Genomic DNA, 24,149 nt, shown 5'->3' with positions numbered 1-24,149 from the left:
GGCTCACAACAGAAATAATTGTGCTTGAAATGAAGAAAGTGTGAATAATTGGTGTGGTACTATCAGTGGATAGTAGAAGACAAACAAGTAGAGAAGCTCACAAAGTATCAAGATCTGAAAATCGAAATTGAAAAATTATGGCATCAACCGGCTGTGGTGCTCCCAGTGGTTATCAGCCCACTGGGTGCCAGACCAAAAAGGTCATGGTCAGCACATGGAAAATCTGCACAGTGACCAAATTTCCATCCATCAGTTGCAAAAGGCCACACTGCTTGGATCTGCACATGGACTGTGCCGATACATTAAGCCAGGGGTGCTCAACCTTGGCAATTTTAAGACTTGTGGACTTCAACTCCCAGAATTCCTCAGCCAGCAAAGCTTAAAGTTGCCAAGGTTGAGATTGTTGTTGTTAGTTACAAAGTCGTGTCTAACCCATCGCGACCCCATGGACGTTCCTCCAGGCCTTCGTGTCCTCTACCATCTTCTGGAGTCCATTTAAGCTCACACCTACTGCTTCAGTGACTCCATCCACCCACCCCATTCTCTGTCCCCTTCTTCTACTGCTCTCAATCTTTCCCAGCATTAGGCTCTTCTCCAGTGAGTCCTTCCTTCTCATTAGGTGGCCAAAGTACTTGAGTTTCCACTTCAGGATCTGGCCTTCTAAAGAGCAGTCAGGGGTTGATCTCCTCTAGGACTGACCGCTTTTATTGCCTTGCAGTCCAGGGGATTCGCAGGAGTCTTCTCCAGCACCATAGTTCAAAGGCTTCAATTCTTTTGCACTCAGCCTTTCTTATGGTCCAACTTTCACAGCCATACATTGCCACTGGGAAAACCATGGCCTTGACTATATGTACTTTTGTTGGCAGGGTGATGTCTCTGCTTTTTAGTGTGCTGTCTAGATTTGCCATAGCTTTCCTCCCCAGGAGCGTCTTTTAATTTCTTGGCTGCAGTCCCCATCTGCGGTGATCTTGGAGCCCAGGAAGATAAAATCTGTCATTAGGGTTAAGGACCCCTGCATTAAGCTATCCCAGACTCTCAGGCAGAACCTGATGCATATTAAGGACATCAGCTAAAGAACTGGCAGCTGGAACTTGTGAACAGAAGATGATTCTGGGAGGGGAGCAGGCAACTGGCCATCATTGCTTGCGCAAGCCTCTTCCACTTACTTTGGCCAGTTACATGCAGGCTGTTGCTTAGTGGTTCACGTCCCCAGATGAGCAGCTCATAGCAGTGAAAAGAAGCAGAAGGGAGGCCTTCCTCCAATGCAATGCTGGGCCACTGTTGGGGATTTACTCGTTTGTAAGCCGCCTGGAGTCACCTCTGGGAGAGATGGGCAACATACAAATGCAGTAAGCCAAATAAAAGGAGGCAGCAGCTGTGGCCCCTTCCTTTCACTGAATGTTGCATGGTCTGTGCAGCCGGTCTTTAAGCTCACTTGAAACAGGTTGAAAGGGGAAGAGCCAGAAGGTCATGGCTGGATGGAGAGGAGATCTTCTCTGGGGTATCCGGAGGAAACAAGGACAATGTGCATGGCGGGAGAGAGAGGGAAGGCTGTTGGTATGAATCAGCCTCAGGTTTGACTCATCTCCTGCCTTTCCTCCCCTCGACAGGGCTCTTCCTAAGGCTGCTCATCCAGAAGAGCAACTGCCCAGAAAAGAGGCTGGCACTCCTCAAGCACAGGAATATATCAGCTGGGCCTTCCCTGCTCCAGCAAGAGAGGGGAAGCGTGCTTGCAACAGGACCCCAATTGCGCCAGATGCCTGCATACATCTGCTTCCTGGAGGAGATGAGTGCAGGGCCATTTTTCAACGGTGGTCTGGAGGACACCCAAGTGAACATGGAGGAATATTTCAAGCGTCAAAACCAGAAAAGAGAAACTCTGGCCTTCAGGATTTGGACAGTTTTAAGGGCTGATCCAAGAACCCCCAAGTCTTGTCTTTTTATTGCCTCACCAGCCAGGAGCTGCCCTCTTTCCAATGGCCAGCAGGCTATTAGCTCAGGAACCAGGAGCCCCCCTCCCCCCTCCTGCAGATCAGACCATGAAATGGCAGCCACTGCCAGAGCCCTCTCGCACCCAGCCCCACAGATGAACAGGCACACACCACCTTTGCTGTTCAGCTTGCTTTAATATCTGCACTGGAAAGTGAGGCACTGCACCACTGCACAAAAGAATGGCAGCAGCCTGGGCTGCAGGAGGCCGTCTTTCCTCCCAGAGCTGCGGGTGAGGGGAGGGGGAGAGGCGCAGCTCAGCCCCTCAGAGATTGTTCAGTTCAAGAAGAGTTTGGTCCAGGACCTGGTGGATGCCGACGTTCTCTTCTTTGGCACTGGCCAGGTTCTCTGCAAACACAAGGCAGGCGACGGACACACGCACACCGAGCCACAGGCACACACAGCCAGATTGAGAGCCCCCCCCCAAGTGAGAGGAAGGAAGGAAGGCACACGCACAGACACACACACACACGCCCAAGGAGCACATCAGTCTCATGTCTTCCGAAGAAAAGCAGCAGCTACAAGGATGCCAGGCTACCTAGAAGGGGCTGCCCTAGATGCTAGCAGGCAGCCTTCTCCCTCTTGGTTGCTAAGAGAAGGCCAGGCCAAGCCCACAACACCAACCAGGTGCTTCGCAGCTGGCTGAGGGTGCTGCTGAGAGGGTGGCAGCTATTCAGAGAAGATGGAAAGACAGAAAGGGGGCACTACTACCCAGGACTGTGCCCCACCACCTGTGTTCTCCAGCCCAGGGAAAGGTTCCCTCCAGATTCTCCCCCCCCCCAGCGGCAATGGTGTGTGGAGTTCATCCCTTCCCCACCAGGAACCAGCCACCCCTGGGCACCCCACCCCTTCCAAGCGTCTGCTGCCAGGGTGGTGGTGGACAAAGGTTTTCCCTCTTCCCTGAATGCACCCTGGGCACAAGCCCTTCCTCATCTTGCAGGGAACACCCAACATCAGCTAAGTGTTGCTACAGCCCCGTCCACCCCTGAGAGCAGGAGAGACCCTCCCAGGGTAGGGAGACGCTAACTCAGTTCTGGAGGCCGTTGAGGACCAGCCGGAGTTCTCTAGCAAGGAGACGGTTTTTCTCTGCCTCCTGCTGGAAGCGTGCTAGAGAAGAGGCCGAGGCGTCAGTGATGGCAGCAGCGAGAAAGAGAAGGAAGGAAGGAAGGAAGGAAGACACAGGCGTCAGTGCAGAGGAAAACAGAAAACAGGGAGGCCAGGTGCTCGATTTTCCCTCCCCCTCGAAGCCTCTTGCCAAGACCCCCCCCCCAGAAGGCTGCTGCTCTGCTAGGACAGCCAGTGAACCAACCCTTCCCCCCCCATTTCCGCCTTGTTCCCCTCAAACAAGTGCAGGCACGGACGCAGGAAACATCCGCCTAGGGAGGCAGGCAAGGGAGCACTTCCTTAATGCAGCAGCTGCTGCGGGGTGCCAGGAGGTCACCCCGGAAAAAAGCACTGACCCAATTCTCACTGCTGCACCCGCGGGAAGGAGGGCAGCTCAGCTCCCACTTTCGGTGCACCTGGCAGACAGCGGAGCCTGGGAATCCTGGAGCTGCTCCACACGCCCTGCTTGGACCTCTTCCCCACTCCTCTGGGGCCTCACCCCCCACCTCCACCCTGGGAACCCCGAGCCAGAGAAATGTGAGACTAACTGCTGGTGAGGAATCTTGGCTCCGTTACTCCCCACAACCTCCACTTGACCCAAAGAGGTGAGGGGGCGGCAGGACTGATGGGCGAGAGGCTTGATGGGCGCAACCAAAAAGTTTAAATGAAGAGGCAGCAATGGAAGAGAAGAGAAGGAGAGCTTGAGAGATGTTTATTGAAATGAAGAAGATGAGAACAGAACGTGGAAGGCACTGTGGAAGACAGGCAAGGGGGACGAACAAGCAGAGCCAGGAGGGTCCAGTAGGGGTCTGGGGTCTGTGGCCCTCCCGTCCCACCCAGGCAGGGGCCTTTCCCTGGCCAGCGAGTCCCCCACCCTACATAAGGCAGGCTGCTTTCTTAGCACAGCCAGCCCCCCAATAGTGCAGCCCTAAGGCACTTGGGCATAGAAAAGCCCCACTCCCTCCATGGAAACCCCCCCTCGGCCCATTCTCCCCCGGGGTGGAGAAGTATGGGGAGGGGGAGAGAGCTGACAAGGCATCTGCAAAAGGAGGGGGTGCTCAAGGGGTGTCTGGGCAGGGCAGGGCAGTGCAGCCGTGCTGGGGCTCAGAGGGAGGTGATGTCATTCAGCGCATTGTCCAGCTCCTCACTGATGGCCTTGTACTTCATCTTCTGGGCATAGACCTCGTCTGCAGCCAGCGTGCAGGGAGGGTGGACGTAATACAGGGAGTGAGAGACAGCCAGGCAGTAGTGAAGGAGGAGGGAGAAAAGAGTGAAAGTGAGAGGAAGGAAGGAAGAGGGACAGGAGGGAGGAACTCTTGCACAGAGGCACTGGTGTCTCGCTATACCCCCCCTCCCCAGCTGTCTGCAGGCATCGACTCACCCACCCATGCCCAGGCCAAGTGCTGGGGGGGGGAGGAGGAGGGGGGCTTACCTTCTAAATCATCAATGGTTTTCTCCAGCTTTGCCACAGACCTCTCAGCAAATTCTGCCCGAGTCTCAGCCTGGGGGGGGGGGGGCAGAGAGAAGAGCTTACAATGGCCCTGAATCTTATAACAGCTGCAAGATTATTGGTGTGGCAATATTGGAAGAAAAATTCTTTGCCTACTATGGAAGAATGGATACTTAAGGTGTCTAATTTAGCAGAAATGGCGAAAATCTCCACCTATTTGAAGGACCATTCACAAGAAAAATATATTTCGGTCTGGAGAAGATGGATTGATTATATTCAAAAGAAATATGAGACTGAAAAGTACTATCTTGCTTATGAGTAGATTTTAGATTATTATTCATAGTTTAATATGGTTGAATTTATATTATTTTTAGTGTTATGGTTTAATTATATTATTATTCTTGTTTTTAATTAGTTAACATTTGTTTTGAGTTAAAGTATGTTATAGATTGATTGATAGTATAGTCGGGTAATGTTAGATTGTTTATTTGTTACCCTGTAATCAGTTCTGGGAAGTGGGGGAGGGGGGAAGGGGTGGGAGGGGTTTGAGTTATATTGTAATCAATTTGTAAAACTTTTAATAATAAAAAAAAGAGTTTACAATGGCCCAGAAATGAAGGAGCTGTCCAGAAGCCAACCCTGAGCCCTTTGGAGAAAGGGGTACCCCTGACTCCATTCTGAACCCCCAGAGTAGGCCAAAGGGACCATCCCCAGCTCCCTGTCCTGCCTGCTTCGCCCTGCCCTATCTGCTCCCTGCTGCCCCTCTGAGCAGGATGAGGCTAAAGAGAATAAGCGCAGGGACAGTGGTAGTTCTGCCGGACCGCCCTGTCCAGACACAGGGATCTGGCCATGCCAGGTGAGGGCAAAGGTGTCCTCCATCCCCAGGAAAATGACAGCTGCCTCCTTCCTCCCGCAATGGGTAAGGAAGCGGCAGGGCCTTGGGCACCCTTCGGGGCTTCCTGGACAGGCCTCGGCCCGGGCAAGCGGGCGTTCAGCAGAGAGGACGGAGGTCCCCCCACCCTGAGCAGGGGGCACACTCTCCCCACAGCAGAAGTCCTTTTTTTTTCTTCTCTTTTTTTCTTTTTCTTTTTTTTTAAGATATGAGAAACGTAAAACTGTTGGGATGGCTTGTATGAAGAAAAAGATGTAATACTTAAGCGTGATTAACTTTGAGAAAATCTTAACCGGTAAGAACAACTTGAATATTGCGGGGAGAACAAATCTAAATAAGAACTTTGAAAACAGGACTTATGCTGAGCTAATTAAGACGATCACTTAGAAAAGAAGCTTTATATTGACGTGATTGTTAAATACTAGAAAAGTGGTTTATATTCAGTTGTTATCTATCATGTGTTAATTTAAGGTTGGTTAAAGAGAACGTTACTGGAAGAAGAGAACATCAGAGAAAGCTACTATGTCGATTATGGAAGTATAGAAATTAATTGTCATGGATTGCTTTTAAATGTAAACCCAGACAACACGCCATTTACCAAATATTAAGGTGACTATGTTTTTAAAAAATCAATAAAATATAACATATGAGAAGTCCAGGCAAGAAGGAAGGAAGGGCAGCAGCTCTGGGTGTTCAGGCCACAGAACGGAGACTATGGCAACGGAGGAGCTAAGGAGTCAATGTCGCGTCAATGAGGGACTTGACGGCTCTCCTGGTGCTGTTTCCCCCTGCAGTGAGAATCTCTGGCAATGAGTGCTGGGTGGGCTCCTTGCTTTCTGCTCTCTAGCGCTCCAGGGAGCATCCTCCTTTCTGGGCTGCTGCTACGTGGCCCCATCCTCCTCCAATGAAAATCACAGCCAACGGGGGGGGGGGGGGAAATGTGTCAGCAGCCTGTCCCTCCCTCCCTCCCTCCCTGCCTGCCAGGATCCAGGAGCTGAGCACTGACTGCAGATCCTTTGGAGCCAGATCCTCCATCCATTTTCCACCCCACACATATGGAGCCCCCCCCCCCCAGGAGAAGCAGCATTTCCCCTCACCTCTTTCAGCTTGTCTGTCAGCAGCTTTATCTCCTCCTCGTATTTATCCTCCTTGGTGGAATACTTGGCAGAGAGGAAAGAAGAGAGGAGGGATAAAATACGAGGTGCAGCAGCCTGCAGTCTTCCCCCACCCCCGCCCCCTTACTCCCCACACGAAGCCTTTGCACTGCAGAGTGACCCTCTCTCTTGTAGGGGCTGCCCCCACCCACCCATCCCTCCCCCTACCTTGTCAGCTTGAGCCTCCAAAGATTTGAGGTTGTTGGTGACAATTTTCAGTTCCTCCTCAAGGTCCCCGCATTTACTGTGTGTCCCAGCCAGACAGAGAGAGGCAGAGGCAGGGTGGAAGGAAGGAAGGAAGGAAGGAAGGAAGGAAGGAAGGAAGGAAGGAAGGAAGGAAGGAAGGAAGGAAGGAAGGAAGGAAGGAAGGAAGGAAGGGAGCAGAGAGAAAGAAAAAGGGGAGGGAGAGCATCAGTGGAGAGAAAAAAAAGTGGGGGAGGTTCCCAAGGAAGAGGGCCAGAGAGATTCCTCTTGCAGGGCTGGAAACTGAGCTGCACGAAATCAGCTGAATTGGGGGTGGGGGTGGGGCCTTTGCCGCTCCAGGAGAACCTTCTTCCCAAGTGTCCCCCCAAGCCAGCCAGCTTCAGACACAGGGAGTCTGAGGAGCAGACTCCCCTCAAGCGCCTGCCCTTGGGAGATGCCCAGCCTGCCTTTCCATCCGGGCAGCTAACACAGGGGGGCGAGGGGCTGTTGGGTCACCTTGCTGGTGGTGATGCAGGCTGAGATGGCTGCTTCTGTGGGAAGATGCTGCTGTTCAGTCTCTCCCCCTCCCGCTATCCTTCCCCCCACCTCAGTTGCCTCTGCATCCTCCAAAGATAAGCTAGGCCATGAATGGTTCCTAAAGTGCTGCTCAGTCCTCCGTGCAAGGCCAGAAGAAGCACCCAAACAACAGTGAGGACGGGTCATCTCCGTTGCAGTCACGCTGGGCTGGGAGGTGCAGAGCAGCAGTCTCTGCACCTTCCTTTGCCATCTCTGCTATGGGGGTGCAGCCAGCCCTGAGCCTCCACCGGGGCACTGCCGCATCCAGGAGAGATACCAGCTAGAGAAACTCAGCAGAGGAGGCAGAAGAGAGGAGAAAGACTCAAGGCCGAGGACCCAGGACCGGGTGAAAAGCAGGAGAGGAGAGAGAGGGCGCAGCAAAGGCGCGAAAGAGAGGAGGGAGAGGAGGGCAGGAGAGCCCCCTACTCAGTACCTCTTCCTCTGAAGCCATCAAGGATTTGAGGGCCTGATCCATAGTACGGAGCTCCTCTTCCAGCTGCCTCACACGGCTGGGGAGGCAACGCAAGGATTAGCCAGAGGAGAAGGGCCAGCAGGATCCACACAGCCAGGGCTGCTCCCCCGCCCCCAGCTTAGGCCCAGGACGGGCTGCCCAGAACTCAAAATATGGAGAAGCCATCAATCATTTGTGCCAAGATAGAAGCCACAGTGGCGCCTCTGGAGAGCCAATCCTGTCAGTCCTCTTGCTCTTTCCTAGAGACGTGGGGTGGGAAGAGGCCTCAGGGATAATCTGAAGCCAGGGGCTCAGTTAAGACAAGGACCCGTCTTCTTGAGGGCAAGACTAGAGAAGATGGAAGGATCATCATGCAGGGAAGCACAGGGGCCGCCTCCCCCACTTGCACACAAGGGCCCCACCCTGCCTTCCAGCCCACCGGGGCCCATCAGAGCAGAGAGGAAAGGAGCGCAAGGGCTGAAGGGGCCTTGGGATGCTTTCTCAAACGGGAGCCGACAAATGGGTCGATTGTGAGAGAGGAAGCCATGCAGGGGAAGGGAAGAGAGGGAAGCAGGCTGAGGATGCCCTCTGCCCATTGGGCCCCCTGCACTCCATGGCCGGACAAAGGAGCTGGCAGCTTCCGTAGCTGTACTCACCTCTCGGCCACCTCTGCCCTCTCCTCAGAGCGTTCCAGATCCCCCTCCAGGATCACCAGCTTACGGGCCACCTGGAAAGCAAAGGCCACGTCAAATGGGTAAGTGGGATGCTCCCCCCCCCCAAAAGGCAGCCAGGGCCAGGGCCGATGTCTCCCTCCTGCAGCCCCGAGGGCTCACCTCTTCATATTTGCGGTCTGCCTCTTCAGCGATGTGCTTGGCCTCCTTCAGCTGCATCTCCTGTAGTTCCATCTTCTCCTCGTCCTTCATGGCTCGGTTTTCGATGACCTTCATGCCTCTGGGGGAAATGAGCCCCGGTCAAGAAAACTCTCCTGCAGCCACTGGGCTGGAGAACTGACCACAACCTCGACACCAGTATCTGAGCGCACAGGTGCACCCTGCCACGCTCACCACCCAGACTGCCCAACCCTTCGCTAGGGGTCCCTGGGCTTCGACCGCAGTCCCCACAGGCCCTGCTCACCTTTGACCCCCCTCCTTCATCTCATGGAACAGGAGCAGGTCATGTGTTCAGTGCTTTAAAAGCCCTGGGTTCGGGTCCAGGCAACCCAACAATTTTCTCTGCAGCCAGCTAGGCAGGCGGAATGGGGCTGGGGAGTGACTGGAATTATTACACCTCCTGAAAAACTCCCTTTGCTCGCCTCTTTAGTGATCCAAGACTGCCATTTATGCCAGCGAGAGCTGGAAGGCGCCAGCAAGTATTAAGGAGAGACTTGAAGTCTTGCAACAAAGATGCCTCTACCGAACCTCTTAAAGGTTCGCTATTTTGACCACGTTACTAACAAAGAAGTGCTCCAAAAGAGTTTCTCTTGCAAACTACCTAGCATTGTCATATGCAGACGACCAATCTGCCAGTCACATTCTCTTCATGGAGAACAACTGAATCCCCAAGATGGCAGTCAGATGGACCCCCTCCCAAATGACCACCAGGACGCCCTCGAAATATATGGCCAAGAATGTCCATGGAAGACTTAAAAGACTCTACGCATCACGTGGGAAGAGGCTGAAGCACCTGCCCAAGATCGAAAATGCTTGCTGCCCGACATGATTCATAGCACAGGAGGATCTAAGTCTTGCCGTGGAAGCAGATTTCTTGGGCCACACTTATTTTCTTAAGTAGTCACAAGGACTCTCCAGCCCTTCCCAGCAGCCCCGTGGCTTCATTTGGGTTCATCTCGTTTGCCTCCCGATGAACATTAGTCCCACCTCTCGCTCTCATCAGCCATCTTCTCCGTCTCCTCCAGTTTCTGCAGCGCGGTGGCCAGGCGCTCCTGTGCTCGGTCCAGCTCCTCTTCCACCAGCTGGATACGACGGTTCAGAGATGCCACATCTGACTCAGCCTGCAAAGAAATTAGTGCCCTGAGACCAGACTCTCTCCCTCCTTAAGGCTTACACTGACAGCCAGAGTGGTCTCATCGCAACTTACAGTTCAGAAGATTCACTCCCTACACCTCCAGGTGAGGATCCAATACCAGCCTTCACCCAGACCAGGTTGGTTATTCTTCCCCCAAATAGCAGACAACTCCCTGAGCCATCCAGTAAAACACCCCCCCAAAGGTGACTGATTTCTAGGAACATCGGGAACTGCCTGGTCCTTCTGCTGGGAAACAGCAACACCAGAGTAAGCCAGGGAAGCACATTTTCTGCCCTCCTCAGAGAAACTTCCAGGATTAAACCTAGACCAGGGGTAGGCAACCTTGGCTCTTTTATGACTTGTGGACTTCAACTCCCAGAATTCCTGAGCCAGCATGACTCAGCTTGGAAACCTTTCCCTTTCCCCTCAGCATGGCTGGCTCAGGAATTCTGGGAGTTGAAGTCCACCAGTCATAAAAAAGCCAAGGCTGCCTACCCGTGGACTAGGCCTACCAGTTTCTGATAATCTACTCCGGTCAGGCTTAACAGACTAGGCCAGGGGTAGGCAACCTTGGCTCTTTTATGACTCCTGGACTTCAACTCCCAGCATCCCTGAGCCAGCATGGCTCAGCTTGGAAACCTCTCCCTTTCCCCTCAGCATGGCTGGCTCAGGAATTCTGGGAGTTGAAGTCCACGAGTCATAAAAGAGCCAAGGTTGCCTACCCCTGACCTAGACCCACACCCAGAAGGCCAGCCCTGACCCCTGACCGCCAACCTCAGCAAGGGCCAGCCTCAGGATGTGCTGAGGAAGTCCATTCCTGGCCTTGCTTTGCAAGCCCCAATCACACCAAGCCTCTTCCTGTAGACCTCAAGGAAGATGACCTGGATGGAGCAAGGAGGGTGGAGCAGGTCTTCACGCCCCACTGATACTCGGAAGAGGCTCAAACAGACACCCCCTTAATTCACAGGAATATTCGAAAGGGAAGGAGGCACCCCTCAGTCTGACCTGCAAGATTCTATTGTTATAGCCCAGTGGTGACGAACCTATGGCACGGGTGTCAGAGGCGGCACTCGGAGCCGTCTCTGTGGGCACACGTGCCATTGCCCCAGCCTCGCCTCCCCCCACGACCCCCTCCTCACGAGCAGCCCCCCTGGAGGAGTCGCCCCCGAGCGTGGCCCACGCGGAGCAGCCCAGCCAAGGACATGGCAGCCAGGCAGTGTAGACAAGACTGCCCTCACGCCCCATCGCGCACAGTTGATGCTGCAGGGTGCGGGCAGAGGGCATGGCTACCATGGCGCTGCTGGGCTGCCTGGGCAATCTGTGGTGGGCCCTGGAGGCGGTGAGTGGCCCTGAGGGCAGGCGGGGTGGGAAATGGTGTGGGGGCGGAGCAGGGGCACAGCAGGGGGTGGAGCGGGGGGCGGGGCCAGTTTTGGGGCACTCGGTCTCTAAAAGGTCCGCCATCATTGTTATAGCCAATTTCAATAAAAGTCCTTTGATTCTTCCCGTGAAGTTAATCTCACAGTCTGGGTCTTCTTATGGGTCTGACGATGCCCAGCCTGACCCCAAGCCCCATGGTTTGGCGCTTCTGCCATCTTTCTCCAGCCTGCAGAACATTTATTTATTTATTTATTTATTTGTGAGACTTATATACCGCTTTAAGTGCAAGCACTCTCTAAGCGGTGTACACCAGTAAGCAATGTATATATATATATATTTACATTGCCCCCAACAATCTGGGTCCTCATTTTACCTACCCCGGAAGGATGGAAGGCTGAGCTGGTGAGATTTGAACCGCTGACCTGCTGAACACAGTCAGCCAAAGTGGCCTGCAGTCCTGCACTCTAACTGCTGCGCCACCTCGGCTCTTATGGATGGATGGATCCTGTTTCAGTTTAATACAGGAAACAGACTTCAGTATTTCTGAGATCTTTCCCATCCTTTATTGATTGCCTTAACCGATTTATAGGCTGCCCTTCAGTTGGAAGTAATAGAAAACAGGCAGGAACCTTTTTCGGGAGGATGGCAGAAGGAATGTATTTCAGAATCAGAGGGACCACCTCCTCTCTTGGGCAGAAGCTGGTGACTGGAATCCTGATGCACCCACATGTGGGAAACACACTCGTAACATATTCACTCCCAGACCATATGCAGGGCCTTATCAACCCAGAAACTGACCCAGAGTCTGGGACCCAATTCCCCAAACAGCCCCTTTGCCTTTTGCAGATTCCTGCTAACATCAGAGAATGTCCCCCCTCCCACTGAATGGGGGTGGTGCCTCCACCCCTCCAAACAGCTGGATGTACAGAGCACCTTAAACGGTCAGCTTTTGCCCCACTGGCTACGCTTGGTTAGGGACTTGAGTGTCTCTGTGCAGCTCAGCCCTGAAGGAATGAATGGAAGAGGGATCTGATGGGCAGGGAAGGAAGGAGAAAGAGCCGCCCCAAAGGGCAGAGTAGCTGATGAGGAGAGGTGGAGTAGGGCAGTGCCTGGGTGTACAAGAAAAGGGGAGCGAATTTAAACCGGAATTGTGTTTGCTAGGAATATTAGGATCTAATTATGGAAAGAAGAATGAGTACTTAATATTACATGTATTAACAGCTGCGAGAATAGTATTTGCCCAGTTTTGGAAAAACGAAAATTTACCATCTGACCAGATATAAAAATACTTGAATGGGCCTGAAATGGACAGATTAACTTTAGACATGAAAGAGAAAGAAGACTCAATCTATTTTAAAACATGGGATAAATTTTACCAATGAGTAGCAACACGCTAGAATGAGAAAAGGTTACGAAATTCAATGGGATAATTGTTATTTTGTATTTAAATTTTAATGTTTATTTCTATGAATTCTTTTTTCCTTTTGTGATTTTAACAATAAGTAACTATAACTAATGTAATATATTGTGTTAAAGTTATCTGATTAATTAGTGATATAATTAGTAATATTATATCAAGTATTGTTACCTTATATTAATTATCATGATTGAATATGTATACTTGCTGAAGCGTTGATTTAATGTGGGGGATAACTACCATGTTGTACTGATCCTTTCCCCTGGTCTAACCTTTTTTGTTTGTCACCCCTTGTTATACCCTTACTGACCCCACTTCCCCTTTATCCATATAAATTCTAATAAAATATTTTTAAAAAAATAAAAGGGGAGCGTTTCTGCTGGGCACAAAGTCTGTGCTTGGGCATCTCTGGCCACCAGGCCCTCCCCCAAAACACACACACAGGGCAGCTTCTCTAGGGCTTCTTGGCCTCTCTCTGCAGAGCTGCTGGTTCCCCCCCCCCACTACCCAACCCCCCCCTTCTCTCTCTCTCTCTCTCTCTCTCTCTCTCTCTCTCTCTCTCTCTCTCTCTCTCTCTCTCTCTCTCTCTCTCTCTCTCTCTCTCTCTCTCTCTCTCTCGTCCTACATCCTGCCTTGGGGCCTGGGAACCTGCCGCTGCCCCATGGGGTTTTATAGACTCTCTGTACAGCCCCTAGAAGCCAGCAGGAGCTCCATGAAGGAGGAGGAGGAGGAATGTGGGACCCTGGGCGTGGCAGGCCAGGAGACTGCTGGGAACCGGAAGTGACCCATGAACCCACTAAATGAATAAAAAAGGAGCTAAGCATCTTGAGTGAGCACTGCAGCCTCATGGCCAGCTCTGTCAGCACTGATGGGGAAAAGGAAAAGATCCTCTCGCCCCACCCCCATTGAGTCACTCTGGGCGCAGCTGGACTTTACTCTAAAACAGGAACTCCATCGAGAAGCATGCGGGGGGGGGCTCCCGCACACTGCCCGGGGACTCCAGGCCCTTCCTGGCACGCTGACTCAAGTCCAGCAAAGACTGATGGGAAAGGGTGAAGCAGCGGTAAGGGTGGGCCCTGCTGCTTTCTTTTAGGCAATGCTGACTAAAGCAGGAGGAATGCCCCCCTCCCCCCCAGCAGCATATTCCCCAGAAGAGGAGGACAATGTGAGCTGGGGGGGGGAAGGATTTCCTGTTTATTGCAGCAGAGGTGGGCTGCACACTCAGAGGGGGGGAGGAGCGAGGCAGCCCCCCCCAACTCCACACATTCCAGGCAAGGGAGGAGCATCCTGCCAGGTCAAGCGGCCCCTGGCATGGGGGAGGCCCAAGAACCTGGGCCATACAGAGGGTCAGAAAAGCAGCCTCTTCCCAGGGCTCTGGAGAGGGCGCCTGGCAGGAAACTAGTGCATGACACAACATGCTGGAGAGGAAGGAGAGGAGGGGGAGGCGCAGTCAAACCCAGGATGAAGCAACCAGGCTTGCACTGAAGAGGAGCCTCAGAGCACCCAGGCCACAGGACAGGAAGGGAGGACAAACGGTCCAAGCAGCCCAGCCTAATTCGTGGCTTCTCCATCCAGGGCCTGGTCTTTGCACCCAGAGACTTGGCTCTCCTGTCTGGACTGCCAACATCCACCCAGGGAATCCAGAGCCCTCACAGAAGCCTCAGCCAATCCCCACTGAGCCATCAAGGCCTGGGGGCTGACTTCTGAAGGCAGCCCACCTTGAAACGTCAGTGCCTAGTGAGCTCTACAACCTGCCTCCAGAAATTGTGAATGCTCCAACACTGGGAGTTTTTAAGAAGAGACTGGACAGCCACTTGTCTGAAATGGTATAGGGTTTCCTGCCTGCGCAGGGGGTTGGACTAGAAGACCTCCAAGGTCCCTTCCAACTCTATTATTATTATTACTTCCACACCCTGCATGAACAGTTCACGGGGCTTGGATGTGCACACATCTGGACCCTAGAAGAGCCTCAGTAAGCCTGGATCAGCCATGGGGGGAGGGCAACCCCTTTGTTACCCACAGTGAAGGATGCTGAGGGTTCAACAACATCCAGAAAGCAGTTACTGCACAGAAAAAACTGAACTAGATGCGCCTTCAAAGCACCTCTGAAACACTTCGCAGAGTGAAAACAGCAGTTTGCTCAGCAAAGCAGCCCTCCTGGTGCACAAGATGCCAGATCCTGATACCTTGTGGAAAGCAGAGAAGTGTGTGTGGGAGGGTGTTTCCTGCTACCCTAGGCCATTTTATTCCTCCATATGAGGGGTCCTTGGTGCCTTCTGAGCTTGGTTGTTTTCTTGCAGATGTTTCATTATCCAAAATAGGTAATATTATCTGTGCTCCAGGTAACTAGGTGATGATGTTACCTAGTTTGGGTCATGGAAGCCTGCAAGCAAACAGCCAAGCTGGGAGAGCATCAAAGACCCCTCATGTCAACCCTGAGCTACAATATTCTCCTTTAATGATTCCTCCAAGGGGCTGAGATAAGCCTCTGGGACCTCAGGTCCGCCCTGGGAATTGAACCAGCACAACCCGTCTCTCCTCACATTAAACCTTTTGCTTTTGGGGCAATCTCTCCCAGAAGCCAGACCCCCCCCTTCCCCCCCCCAGTTTCAGCTGTCCAGGTAGGAAGGGGAAGCAAGTCCTCCAGCAGCCCAGCCTTCTCCTGCCTCTTGCGGACCCCTGACATCCACCGGCAATCGGAAGCATCCAGGCCGCTCCCCGCCCGGGTCTTATCCAGGTGACCACGGCCTGGCTGAATGGGAGTCTAGGGGGCCGCTGCTCCCCCCATCCAGGCCCATCCAGCAACGCGAAGGGTGCGAAGCCGCGGCACCGAGCGCGGGCAGAGGCAGCAGCGAAGAGCAGCAGCTCGGGGTCCCGAAAGCCAGCCGCTGGCTTCCGCTCAAGCCACGGAAGAATTTCCACTGCCCCGGAGAAGGGGAGGAGCGGCCGCGCCAGCCCCGAAAGCAGGAGGCGGCGTACCTGCGCAGGGCAGGGCCCGCTCGCGGGAGCACGGGAGGGCGATCCGAAAAGGGGAGCTCAGCCCAGCTACAGAGCCGTCCGGAATCCTGGAAAGGACCCCCTTGCGCCCGAAAGAGTCGCCTGCTGCTCGGCCGTGGGGCTGAGGCCACGAGGCGCTCTGTACGTGCTTAGAAGAGGAACACCGTGCAGCCCTCGGAGGGCGGCTGCGACGCGGGGCCCGGCGAGCGATTTGGGTGGGTGGGTGGGTGGGGGGTGTCGACACGCGCTGCCCCATCGGGGCTCGCCGCTCACCCGTTCTCTGGCTTGGCGCTCGGCGTCCACCTCCCGCTGCAGGTGCTCGGCGCGCTCTTCGGCCTCGTCCGCCACTTGCTGGAGCGTCTGGATCTTCTTCTTGACTGCCTCGATGGAGCTGCCCCCGGCCATGGTCCCAGAATTGGGGCGGGCGGGCGGGCGAGGCGGAGGGCAGGGAATGGAGGGGCCGCTGGACCCGCCGTGGACGCGGGCGCAGAGTGAATTGACTGACTGGCCAGCTGGCGGGGCTCTCGGGCCGCGGTCTCTTGGCCCTCTTTCCCTCTGCTCGCTCGCTCGCCAGCCCGCCCGCCCAGCAGGAAGAAGCGCGGTGGGTGTGGACCGAGGCGGCCCTTCGAGCTGCTGTTGCCGCCGCGCCCCTCTTCCTCTTCCCCCTCTCCCCGCCCCACCGGCTTTGCCCGGCATGCGCCTCCTCCGGCGGGCTCGGCCAGGCCCTGCCTTAAAGAGCCCGCTCAAACACAGGCGGCGGCAGCCTCCGCTCAGCCCAGCTGGGGTTTCCTCACCAAGCGCCACTGCAGGCAGCAGGGCGAGGCTAGAGATGCCTCAAGAGGGGAAGGGAAAGCCCGCTGCCCCTCGGCGGAGCCCCAGGATGACCTTAAGTCAGGGGTCTTCAAACTTGGCCCTTTTATGACTTGTGGACTTCAACTCTCAGAATTCCTCAGCCAGGCACGCTGGCTGAGGAATTCTGGGAGTTGAAGTCCACAAGTCATAAAAGGGCCAAGTTTGAAGACCCCTGCCTTAAGTCATATCCGTGGGCCTCCCATCACTTGCCCAGAGGAGTCCATTCCTCCCAAGGAAGTTCAACGCCACCTAGTGGTGTAACTGGAGACTGGCGCTATCCACCTCCAGTATACAAACAGGTAGGTATACTAGAACTAGCACGCTCCAAATATCCATACAAGGCGCTGAGTAGAACATTGCCATCTGTCTTAGAAGAACTGGCAGAATCTCTAGAGAGGATTTGGGGTTGTCTTCAAACATACTTGAACTGGGCAGTTGTCAGGTTTCGTATTGACTAACATCATCAGCTGCCATCTTTCTGTCCTTGTTCATGCCCAGCTAGCTGAAGGAAAGAGTCTGGCTCTTGGCTAGGGTGGGCAGAGGGGCAGGTGAGGGATGTCCTCAGACTCGCAACTCTGCCGGAGACTTCCCCAGCTGAAAAAAGGGACAGATGACGGCCTTCTCCTTTCCCACAGAGAGCCAAAAAACCACTGGTGGGAGTCAAGAACAGAGTCTGTGAAGTCAGAGTTTCTGCTGCTGGAAACCAGGTGGTGTAAGTTCATCTAAAATCCTGAAGCAAACAGCGCAGCAATCTGCTCAGCACAGTGGCAGGTGGGCAGGCAGCCAAGAATCAGGACCGCAGAGAGAAACCCAGGCGGTGACTCTCTCAACCCACAGAAGGCAGTTCTGAGCATTTTCTCTCGGATGAGGGTTGCAAATAAAGGTATCTCCCATTTGGAGGTTCTGTCTCTCCAGAGTTACAGGAAGTGACTTTTCCCAACCATCTGCTCAGCAAATCTGCAGCCAGCCTTTGCTACTGGGCAAACTTTAACTGACCTGGATAGGTTTGCTTTCTACCCAGCAAGGCCAGCCCATTCTCTTCATCTCCACCTTGTCTCTGGTCTGAAACAGGGCAGGAACTCTGGTTTTGGAACAGCCAAAGACCAGTTTGGGGCCTGACTTCCAAGCACGTACAGCATTACGAAGGAATTTGAAGGAAGAAGCATTGTGAGAAAGTGTCTCCAGCAGCATGTTAAATCTCACTGTTCTTTTTAAAAGAATTCCTTTCTCCACAGCTGGTCCCAAGGAAGGATCTGTGTGGGGATTTCAGCTTCAGACTGGCTGATACTTGATTTGGGAAAGCAGTTCTGGGTTTTTTTCACCCTCCTTTCTATGGGTTGGCTGCACTTCCCCTGCTCCTCTGTCTGGCTGCTGGCTCCACTCCTGCCCTCTGGTCCTCTCCTTTTCACAGTCTGGCGAAGCTTGCCTGATATCGCTCTTACCCAAGAAGGGCCAGTGCCATGAGTTCTCCTGGCATCCTGGCACCATGCTAAGCCCAGCCTGTCTTGACCCAGTCTGTCCCCCTCAGCATGTCCATTCAATTGTCTGTTCAAGAGAACTCTTGCTCTCCAGAGTCACAACAATGTGACAGAACTGTGATGCTCTTCAGGGCCTGGCCAACCAGGCTGAGTTGTGGCTGGCCAGAAGTCAGAGATGCAGCAGTCGTGCTGCAGACAAATGGACATGTTCCACAGACTGGAAAGATGGAAGGACAAACCTGGAAAAGGTGGGATGTCCTTCCAGGCGGTCCCTGGCATTTCATTTCAGTATCTCTTCCTAAAGCACAAAACCGCCCTTGAGATGGCTGGAGCACAATTAACCTGGAACCACAGTCCGGCAGCCTAAGGATTTTCATCCTGGCAGCCATGTCACATGATTGCTTTAAACCAGTGGTTCTCAACCTTTCTAATGCCGCGACCCCATAATACAGTTCCCCATGTTGTGGTGACCCCCAACCACTTATACATCACTGGGTGCCAGGGGCGTGGCCAAAGGGGGAAAAAATGACGGACAGCCTTGTTTGGCGACCCCCATGAAATGGTCGTTCGACCCCAAATGGGGTCCCGACCCATAGGTTGAGAACCATTGCTTTAAACCAATGATGGCGAACCTTTTAGAGACCGGGTGCCCAAACTGCAACCCAAAACCCACGTATTTATCGCAAAGTGCCAGGGCTGCATCAGCATTGTGGTGCCTCGGGGGGGGGCATGGCCCACTGGGTGGGCATGATTGCAGTGGTCACGGCAGACTGGGTGAGTGTGGCTGGGGCCAGGGCGGCAGGGGCCAGTCCCTCACCATCTCCGGGGCATCCCCGGGGGGCCAATGCCGCTTGCTCACTCACTTCCTGCCCTGTCGTTTCCAAACACCACGTGCTCGCTACTCTGGCGAACTCTGCTGTGGCAACGGCGCGCATGCCCACAGAGAGGGCTCTGAGTGCTACCTCTGGCACGCGTGCCATAGGTTCGCCACCACTACTTTAAACTCACTTGCAATCGACCCCAAGGTTGTTGTTTTTTTGCAAGTACAGTTATCAAGCCTGGTATCCGTGTGTGTGTGTGTGTGTGCGCGCACGCGCATTGGATAAAATTTTGGCATTGCATTTGAAGAAACATGGCACCAGTCTTGTTAAATTCATTCTGTTCAGCTCATTTCTCCAACCTCCAAGGATAGTTTTGATTATTATTTCTGTCCTCTGGGGTATTAGCTATCTTATCAAAAGCTGAGCTGCCTTCAGATTTGATCAGCATTCAACTCATTAATGAAAATATTGAAGAGTAGAGAACCCAGGGTTAACCCTTGTGGCATCCAAACAATTTCCTCCAGTCTGTTGCAAAAAGCTTTGATCGTCATGCTACAAGAATTACTTTCAAGGCAGCTCTGGAGGTCTTTAATTCCAAGGCCATCCAGCCATGCTTAACTAGTTCATTAATCAGCATATTGTGGGGGGTGCAGCAGTGCTTTGCTGAAATCAATAGGTACATTCCCCACAATTTATTAAGGAAGTTACATGAACAAACACTGCATAAGAGTAATCTGGCAAGATTCCACTTGGAAATCCATGGTGGTTTCTGTTGATTACCACATTGGAATGCTTATAGATCAGTCTTTTTATGAACTGCTCTGTGGTCTTCCAAGGCAGAAATATCAGAAAGCTTCACTTGTTCTTTATTGTTGCCCCTCCTCCATTTTTTTTTTTTTTTTTTTTTTTGAAGACAGGTATTTGTGCTTCTCCAGGGCTCTTTGATGCTCTCCTCCATCTGGCTGCCATTTCTCTCATCTCAGGCTTCATTCCTGCTATTCAGCCCATCTCTCGCAGTGTCTGATGGAAAACACTGGGGTGGGGGGGGGTAGAGAAGACTGGACCGAAATAGGAGATGGAAAGTGTTGCCTGTTAGTGTGTTGCTTTCTTCGTTGAGCAGCTGCAGGACTGGCTCTTTTTATTTTGGAGGTAACTAAAGCCCTTTTTATAAGCGTCTTCTGCTAAACTCTTCAGAGATTTGCTTTCTTGATGCCAGCAAACAATTCAAGACGGCTTGTCTGTTCTCTTCCTTCGTGACCTGAGTCTCTTTTCATTTGGGTTGCTTATTTTCAGATCTTTACTACACTTTTTCTGCAATCCCACTGGCTTGTAAAGCGTCTTCTGTTTTTTTTCTCCTCACCAGAATTGCTTGCCGTTTCGTTTTGCTTTTCTTTAGGAACTTCCACCCATCTTGGGCAACCCTTTCCCGTTCAATTCTCCTGCCGCAGGATTCGATTCTTGATCCCCTGAGTGATTGGATCACAGTGGTCCTAAGACTTCCGTAGTACAGGTGTCTGTCTGCGTGTTCACTTTCAGTTCCCTTAAAATCCAGCAGTCCAGAAAGCTGGGTGATGTGGGGGTTCTGCACAGGGACGGAAGGAGGACACTGGATCCTGGGGTGCAGTAGAGGCCGATGGGGCCACCATGAGGGAAGAGCGGCTGGACTTTCCAAAGCATTGCTCCTCCCCGTCAGCCCCACCTCCTTCCCCTGGCGCAGGGAATCACCAAATATGAGCAAAGGCGAGAGGGAGACAAGGCAGCCAGAGGAGGGCGGCAGTGCTCCCTCTTTCTTCCAGCTCCTGCTGAAATCCCTGGCCCCAGGAAGTGTGGGGATCCTCTAGGGCAGGGGTAGGCAACCTCGGCTCTTTTATGACTCATGGACTTCAACTCCCAGAATTCCTGAGTCAGCTGTCTTAGAAGAACTGGCAAAAGAACTTAGAAGAACTGACTCAGGAATTCTGGGAGTTGAAGTCCATGAGTCATAAAAGAGCCGAGGTTGCCTACTCCTGCCTAGGGAGAGGGGAGAGGAATCTTGGGGGCACTTTGGGTTCTCATGGGTTGGGGGCAAGGGGGGCAGCAGTTCTCTGATGCTGGGGGTGCCCTGGGTAGAGGAGATCCAAGTGCTCCAGGCAGGGAAAGGGCTCCTTTCTGAGCTGAGTCCCAGTCAGGCCGGGTTTCCAGACACTCCCGACGATTGGGATCCTTTTGCACATCTCAGCAGTGGAGCCTGGCTTCTCCGGTGGGCATCAGCATGGAAGGGCCTGCACGTTGGAAAGGGCAGGTGGCCCCACGAAGAAGCTGCCCCTGGTGAATTAGGAGACTCTGTTCCAGCACCTGGAGCTTCTCTGTGCAGGGCCCCTGCCTTGCCCTCCCGTCTCTGCTGCATGATTTGGCCCACCAGCCAAGGCTGGGGGGGTCCAAGCACAGATCTGGGGCCGGCGCTTCCATTCCTCACGCTCTGAGCTCTGGGGAACTGGCAGGCCTGCCGGAGCCTTTCTCTTCCTCCTCTTTTGATATGGCCCCGTCCCCATGTCTCTGGGCCGCCTGTTGCTTTCCCTTCTAGCCTGGCCAGCTTTCCCAGCCGTGGGTCCTGCTCGTCGCCGGGGTATTTGACCACCGGGCTGTGCGCTGGCTGTCCTCCAAGTGGCAGCTCCGTTTTAGCAGCTCCTTAAGTTTCCCGGATTGGTTTCTCCCCAGACGCGGGCCCGGCTTGGAAAGGAGCGTTTATTTATAGGGTGCCGAGTGCCTTTGCGAAGGCTGGGCGTTAACATTACCAGCGACCGGCCCGCGGCCACCTGCGCGGCCTTCTCGGCAGGGGTCAAAGCCGGTCTGCCCGGAATAGCGGAGGGAGCTCAGGAATTGTAACTGCAGGACTTCGACAGGTTTTCGGGCGGCTGGCGCGGCGCCCGGCGATGCCTCTTTTAAGCTCCGGGCGGTCCTATCCACCCTGCGCGGAATCCTCCCCGGCGCCGCAGGCAGCAGCTGCTCGAGGCTTAACGCGCTCGGAATACCTGCAGGGGCGTCGCATCTCATCTGCCGCTGCTCATCAGGGCGCCCCGGCCGACCCCGCCCCGCAGGCTCGACCCTTACCCCGAAAGCACTCTCCCACGGAGTCCGTCCCGCCCCGCCTCGCCCCGCCCCGCCACCCTTCCCTTGACTTACGTCGGCCGCCTTCTTCTCGGCCATCTCCAGCTTCTCCTGGGCTTCCTTGACCGCTTCGGAGTATTTCTCCACTTCATCCTCGGTTCCTTTCAGCTTTTTCTCCAGGCCCTGCTTTTCCTCCTCCAGCTACCGGGAGAGGGACGGGGGAGGGGGGGGGGAGAGAGAGAGAAAGGCGGCCGGGAGTCAAACGGCGCTGTGGCTGGGACGTTGCTGCCCACCAGCGAGCCTTAACGGGAGAGGGGGTTTGGGGAGAGGAGGGGGGAAGCGGGGGAAGGCAGAGGCCGCCCTGAACTCAGAGCCACGGGGTGCCCCTCTGGACCCCCGCCACCTTAGGAGAGGGGAGAGGGACCAAGGGCCTCCCTTGCCTTTCCGAAGGGCACCCAGAGTCCCCGAGCCCATGTGCCCGGCCAGAAAGAAGGTTAAGGGGCCTTGGGGAGCCGGGGGGGCCCGTGTCAGAGGCTCCAGATGGGTTCCAGCTCTCCGGGCCAATCACGGGCGAGTCACCTGCTTGCACCGGTCCTCCGCCTGCTTCTTGTCCCCCTCCGCCTGCTCGGCTCGGTCTATCGCGTTCTCCTTGTCCAGCTTCAGCATCTGCATCTTTTTCTTGATGGCTTCCATGGCGGCGGCGGCTGGGGAGACCGACGGGACGGACGGCTGGAGAAAAAGGAGAGGACGGGCGGCGGAGACGCGAAGGAGCGGAGTGGAGCCGGGAGTGGCGGGTGCTGGCTGGGCGCCCCGGACCTCTGGCGCTGCCTAAAAGCTGGGGAGGGGCCGGTCCCTCCCCCGCCGGCCAAGCAGCACCTTTTAGGGACAAGCTGGCAAACTCGGACCGGCCTGCGGGCGGGGAGAGGCAGGCAGACCGCCAAGGGACAGCGCATCTCTCCCCGTTTGGCCGTAAGCGCTTCGGCATTCCCGCCCCCCCCCTCCCAACGAGTCAGGGCGGCCTGGAGGCTCCGTAAGCCCCGCCGAGCCGGATTTCTCTGCGGCCCGCTACGTCGCGCGACCAAGCCACGGTGTCCCGCTGCTACATCTCGGCGCAAAAGCCCAGGGAACCGGGAATCGGGAGGCACGATCACGCGTGGGAGACACCAGCGGCGGCTTAAGTGAAGCCCTCGGCCGCGCAAAGCTGGCTATTCAGCCGTGCCAAGGGGCTGCTCCAGAACAACCGCGGCAGACAGAGGGTCCGAGGACCTTTGGGATTCGGGAGAATCTGTGGTGGTGGGAGCTTGGGAGGGGCATCGGCTGTTGGAGGGATCTGAATACATTCCTTTCCTGCATTTGCAATACACGTCAAGAACTACAGTAGTCCCAGAGCCTGGATGAACAACTTGTCAGACCTCCCGGCTGGGATTTGGGAATGAGAGAATGGAACAGCTAGGAAAAAGCTCCCTGGAGTGGACTGGCAGTGGGGGTGGGGGGTGGAAGAGGGCCAGAGGCAAGAGGTATGGTCTACTGCTAGTCCAGAGAGGGCTGAAGAGTCAAGATTGGTGTTGGAATGGGGGGGGGAATTATGCTGGTGGGCCGCCCCACCCTAGTGGGGACAAGGCAGACGAATGCAGGCGCAAGGGGAGGCAGGGCCTCAGTCTCTGCGTGCCGCCAATCAGAGAGAAGCAGGCCAGTAGGCTGCCTAGGACCAGGTATGGGGACCAGACAGGGGCAAATTGAGGGACTTTCATGCCCTGCTTTCCACAGACAAGGCTGAGAGACCTGTGCACAGTCCTTGAGGCACAGCTGTTGAGGAAGGGGGGGGGGTCCTCTGCTCCGAGAAAAGGATGAGCAGAACCACAGACCCAGTGGTAGTCCCCTAGAGGCCGCAGTTGGGTGGCAAAGCCAAGCCCCGTGCCCAGCACAGCCCCTTTCTCAAGGGTTACCCATGAGTCAGAGAGCGACTCTCAATCGGGCCATCTTGTTATGTGGCTTCCTAGGACTGTGGGGGAGGGGAGTACTGGGCAGGTCGCTTGGACAAGAATGGCTTCTCCAGTCCTGACCCAGTTGCTGCCTTGCCAGGCCTGCTGGGTTGCTGATTGGCTGTCCCAGGGCCTCTCCCCAGACTCCAGCTCAATGAGGGGCACCGGAGCCTTTTAGAAACGGAGTCATAAGTAAGGAAGTCAGAACAAGCCTTCCAGTCCCACTGCCAGGCGGGTGGACCAGCCAGCCTGAAGTCTCTCTTCTTCTGTCTCACTGCAAGGGATCTGTCCACCCTCGGCGCTTGTCAGTTCTG

The 24,149-nt window shown here is 54.5% G+C and overlaps 1 protein-coding gene across 8 annotated transcripts; it reads right to left on the bottom strand.

Annotated features, from left to right (window-relative positions):
• Positions 1-2,106: 2,106 nt before the first annotated feature.
• Positions 2,107-22,673, bottom strand: TPM2 (tropomyosin 2). 8 transcript variants are annotated; one of them, XM_039368997.1, is made up of 9 exons: positions 22,433-22,673; positions 21,929-22,054; positions 9,677-9,810; positions 8,633-8,750; positions 8,456-8,526; positions 7,782-7,857; positions 6,533-6,595; positions 4,526-4,595; positions 2,107-2,337 (listed from the first exon to the last, which is right to left on the bottom strand). In XM_039368997.1, the coding sequence occupies exons 1-9, from the start codon at positions 22,544-22,546 to the stop codon at positions 2,255-2,257; spliced, it is 855 nt and encodes a 284-aa protein (XP_039224931.1). In that variant the 5' UTR covers positions 22,547-22,673; the 3' UTR covers positions 2,107-2,254. The 8 variants fall into 8 exon arrangements, with proteins under 8 accessions (XP_039224931.1, XP_039224929.1, XP_039224927.1 ...); XM_039368995.1 differs by lacking the exon at positions 7,782-7,857 and adding an exon at positions 6,758-6,833; XM_039368996.1 differs by lacking the exon at positions 2,107-2,337 and adding an exon at positions 3,785-4,280.
• Between the last annotated feature and the right edge of the window lie 1,476 nt (positions 22,674-24,149).

Source organism: Crotalus tigris, unplaced genomic scaffold, assembly GCF_016545835.1.
Source record: "Crotalus tigris isolate CLP2741 ecotype Arizona unplaced genomic scaffold, ASM1654583v1 scf7180000020963.25688851:1431469, whole genome shotgun sequence".
NCBI lineage: Eukaryota > Metazoa > Chordata > Lepidosauria > Squamata > Viperidae > Crotalus > Crotalus tigris.
This window is presented reverse-complemented; position numbering and strand designations above follow the sequence as displayed.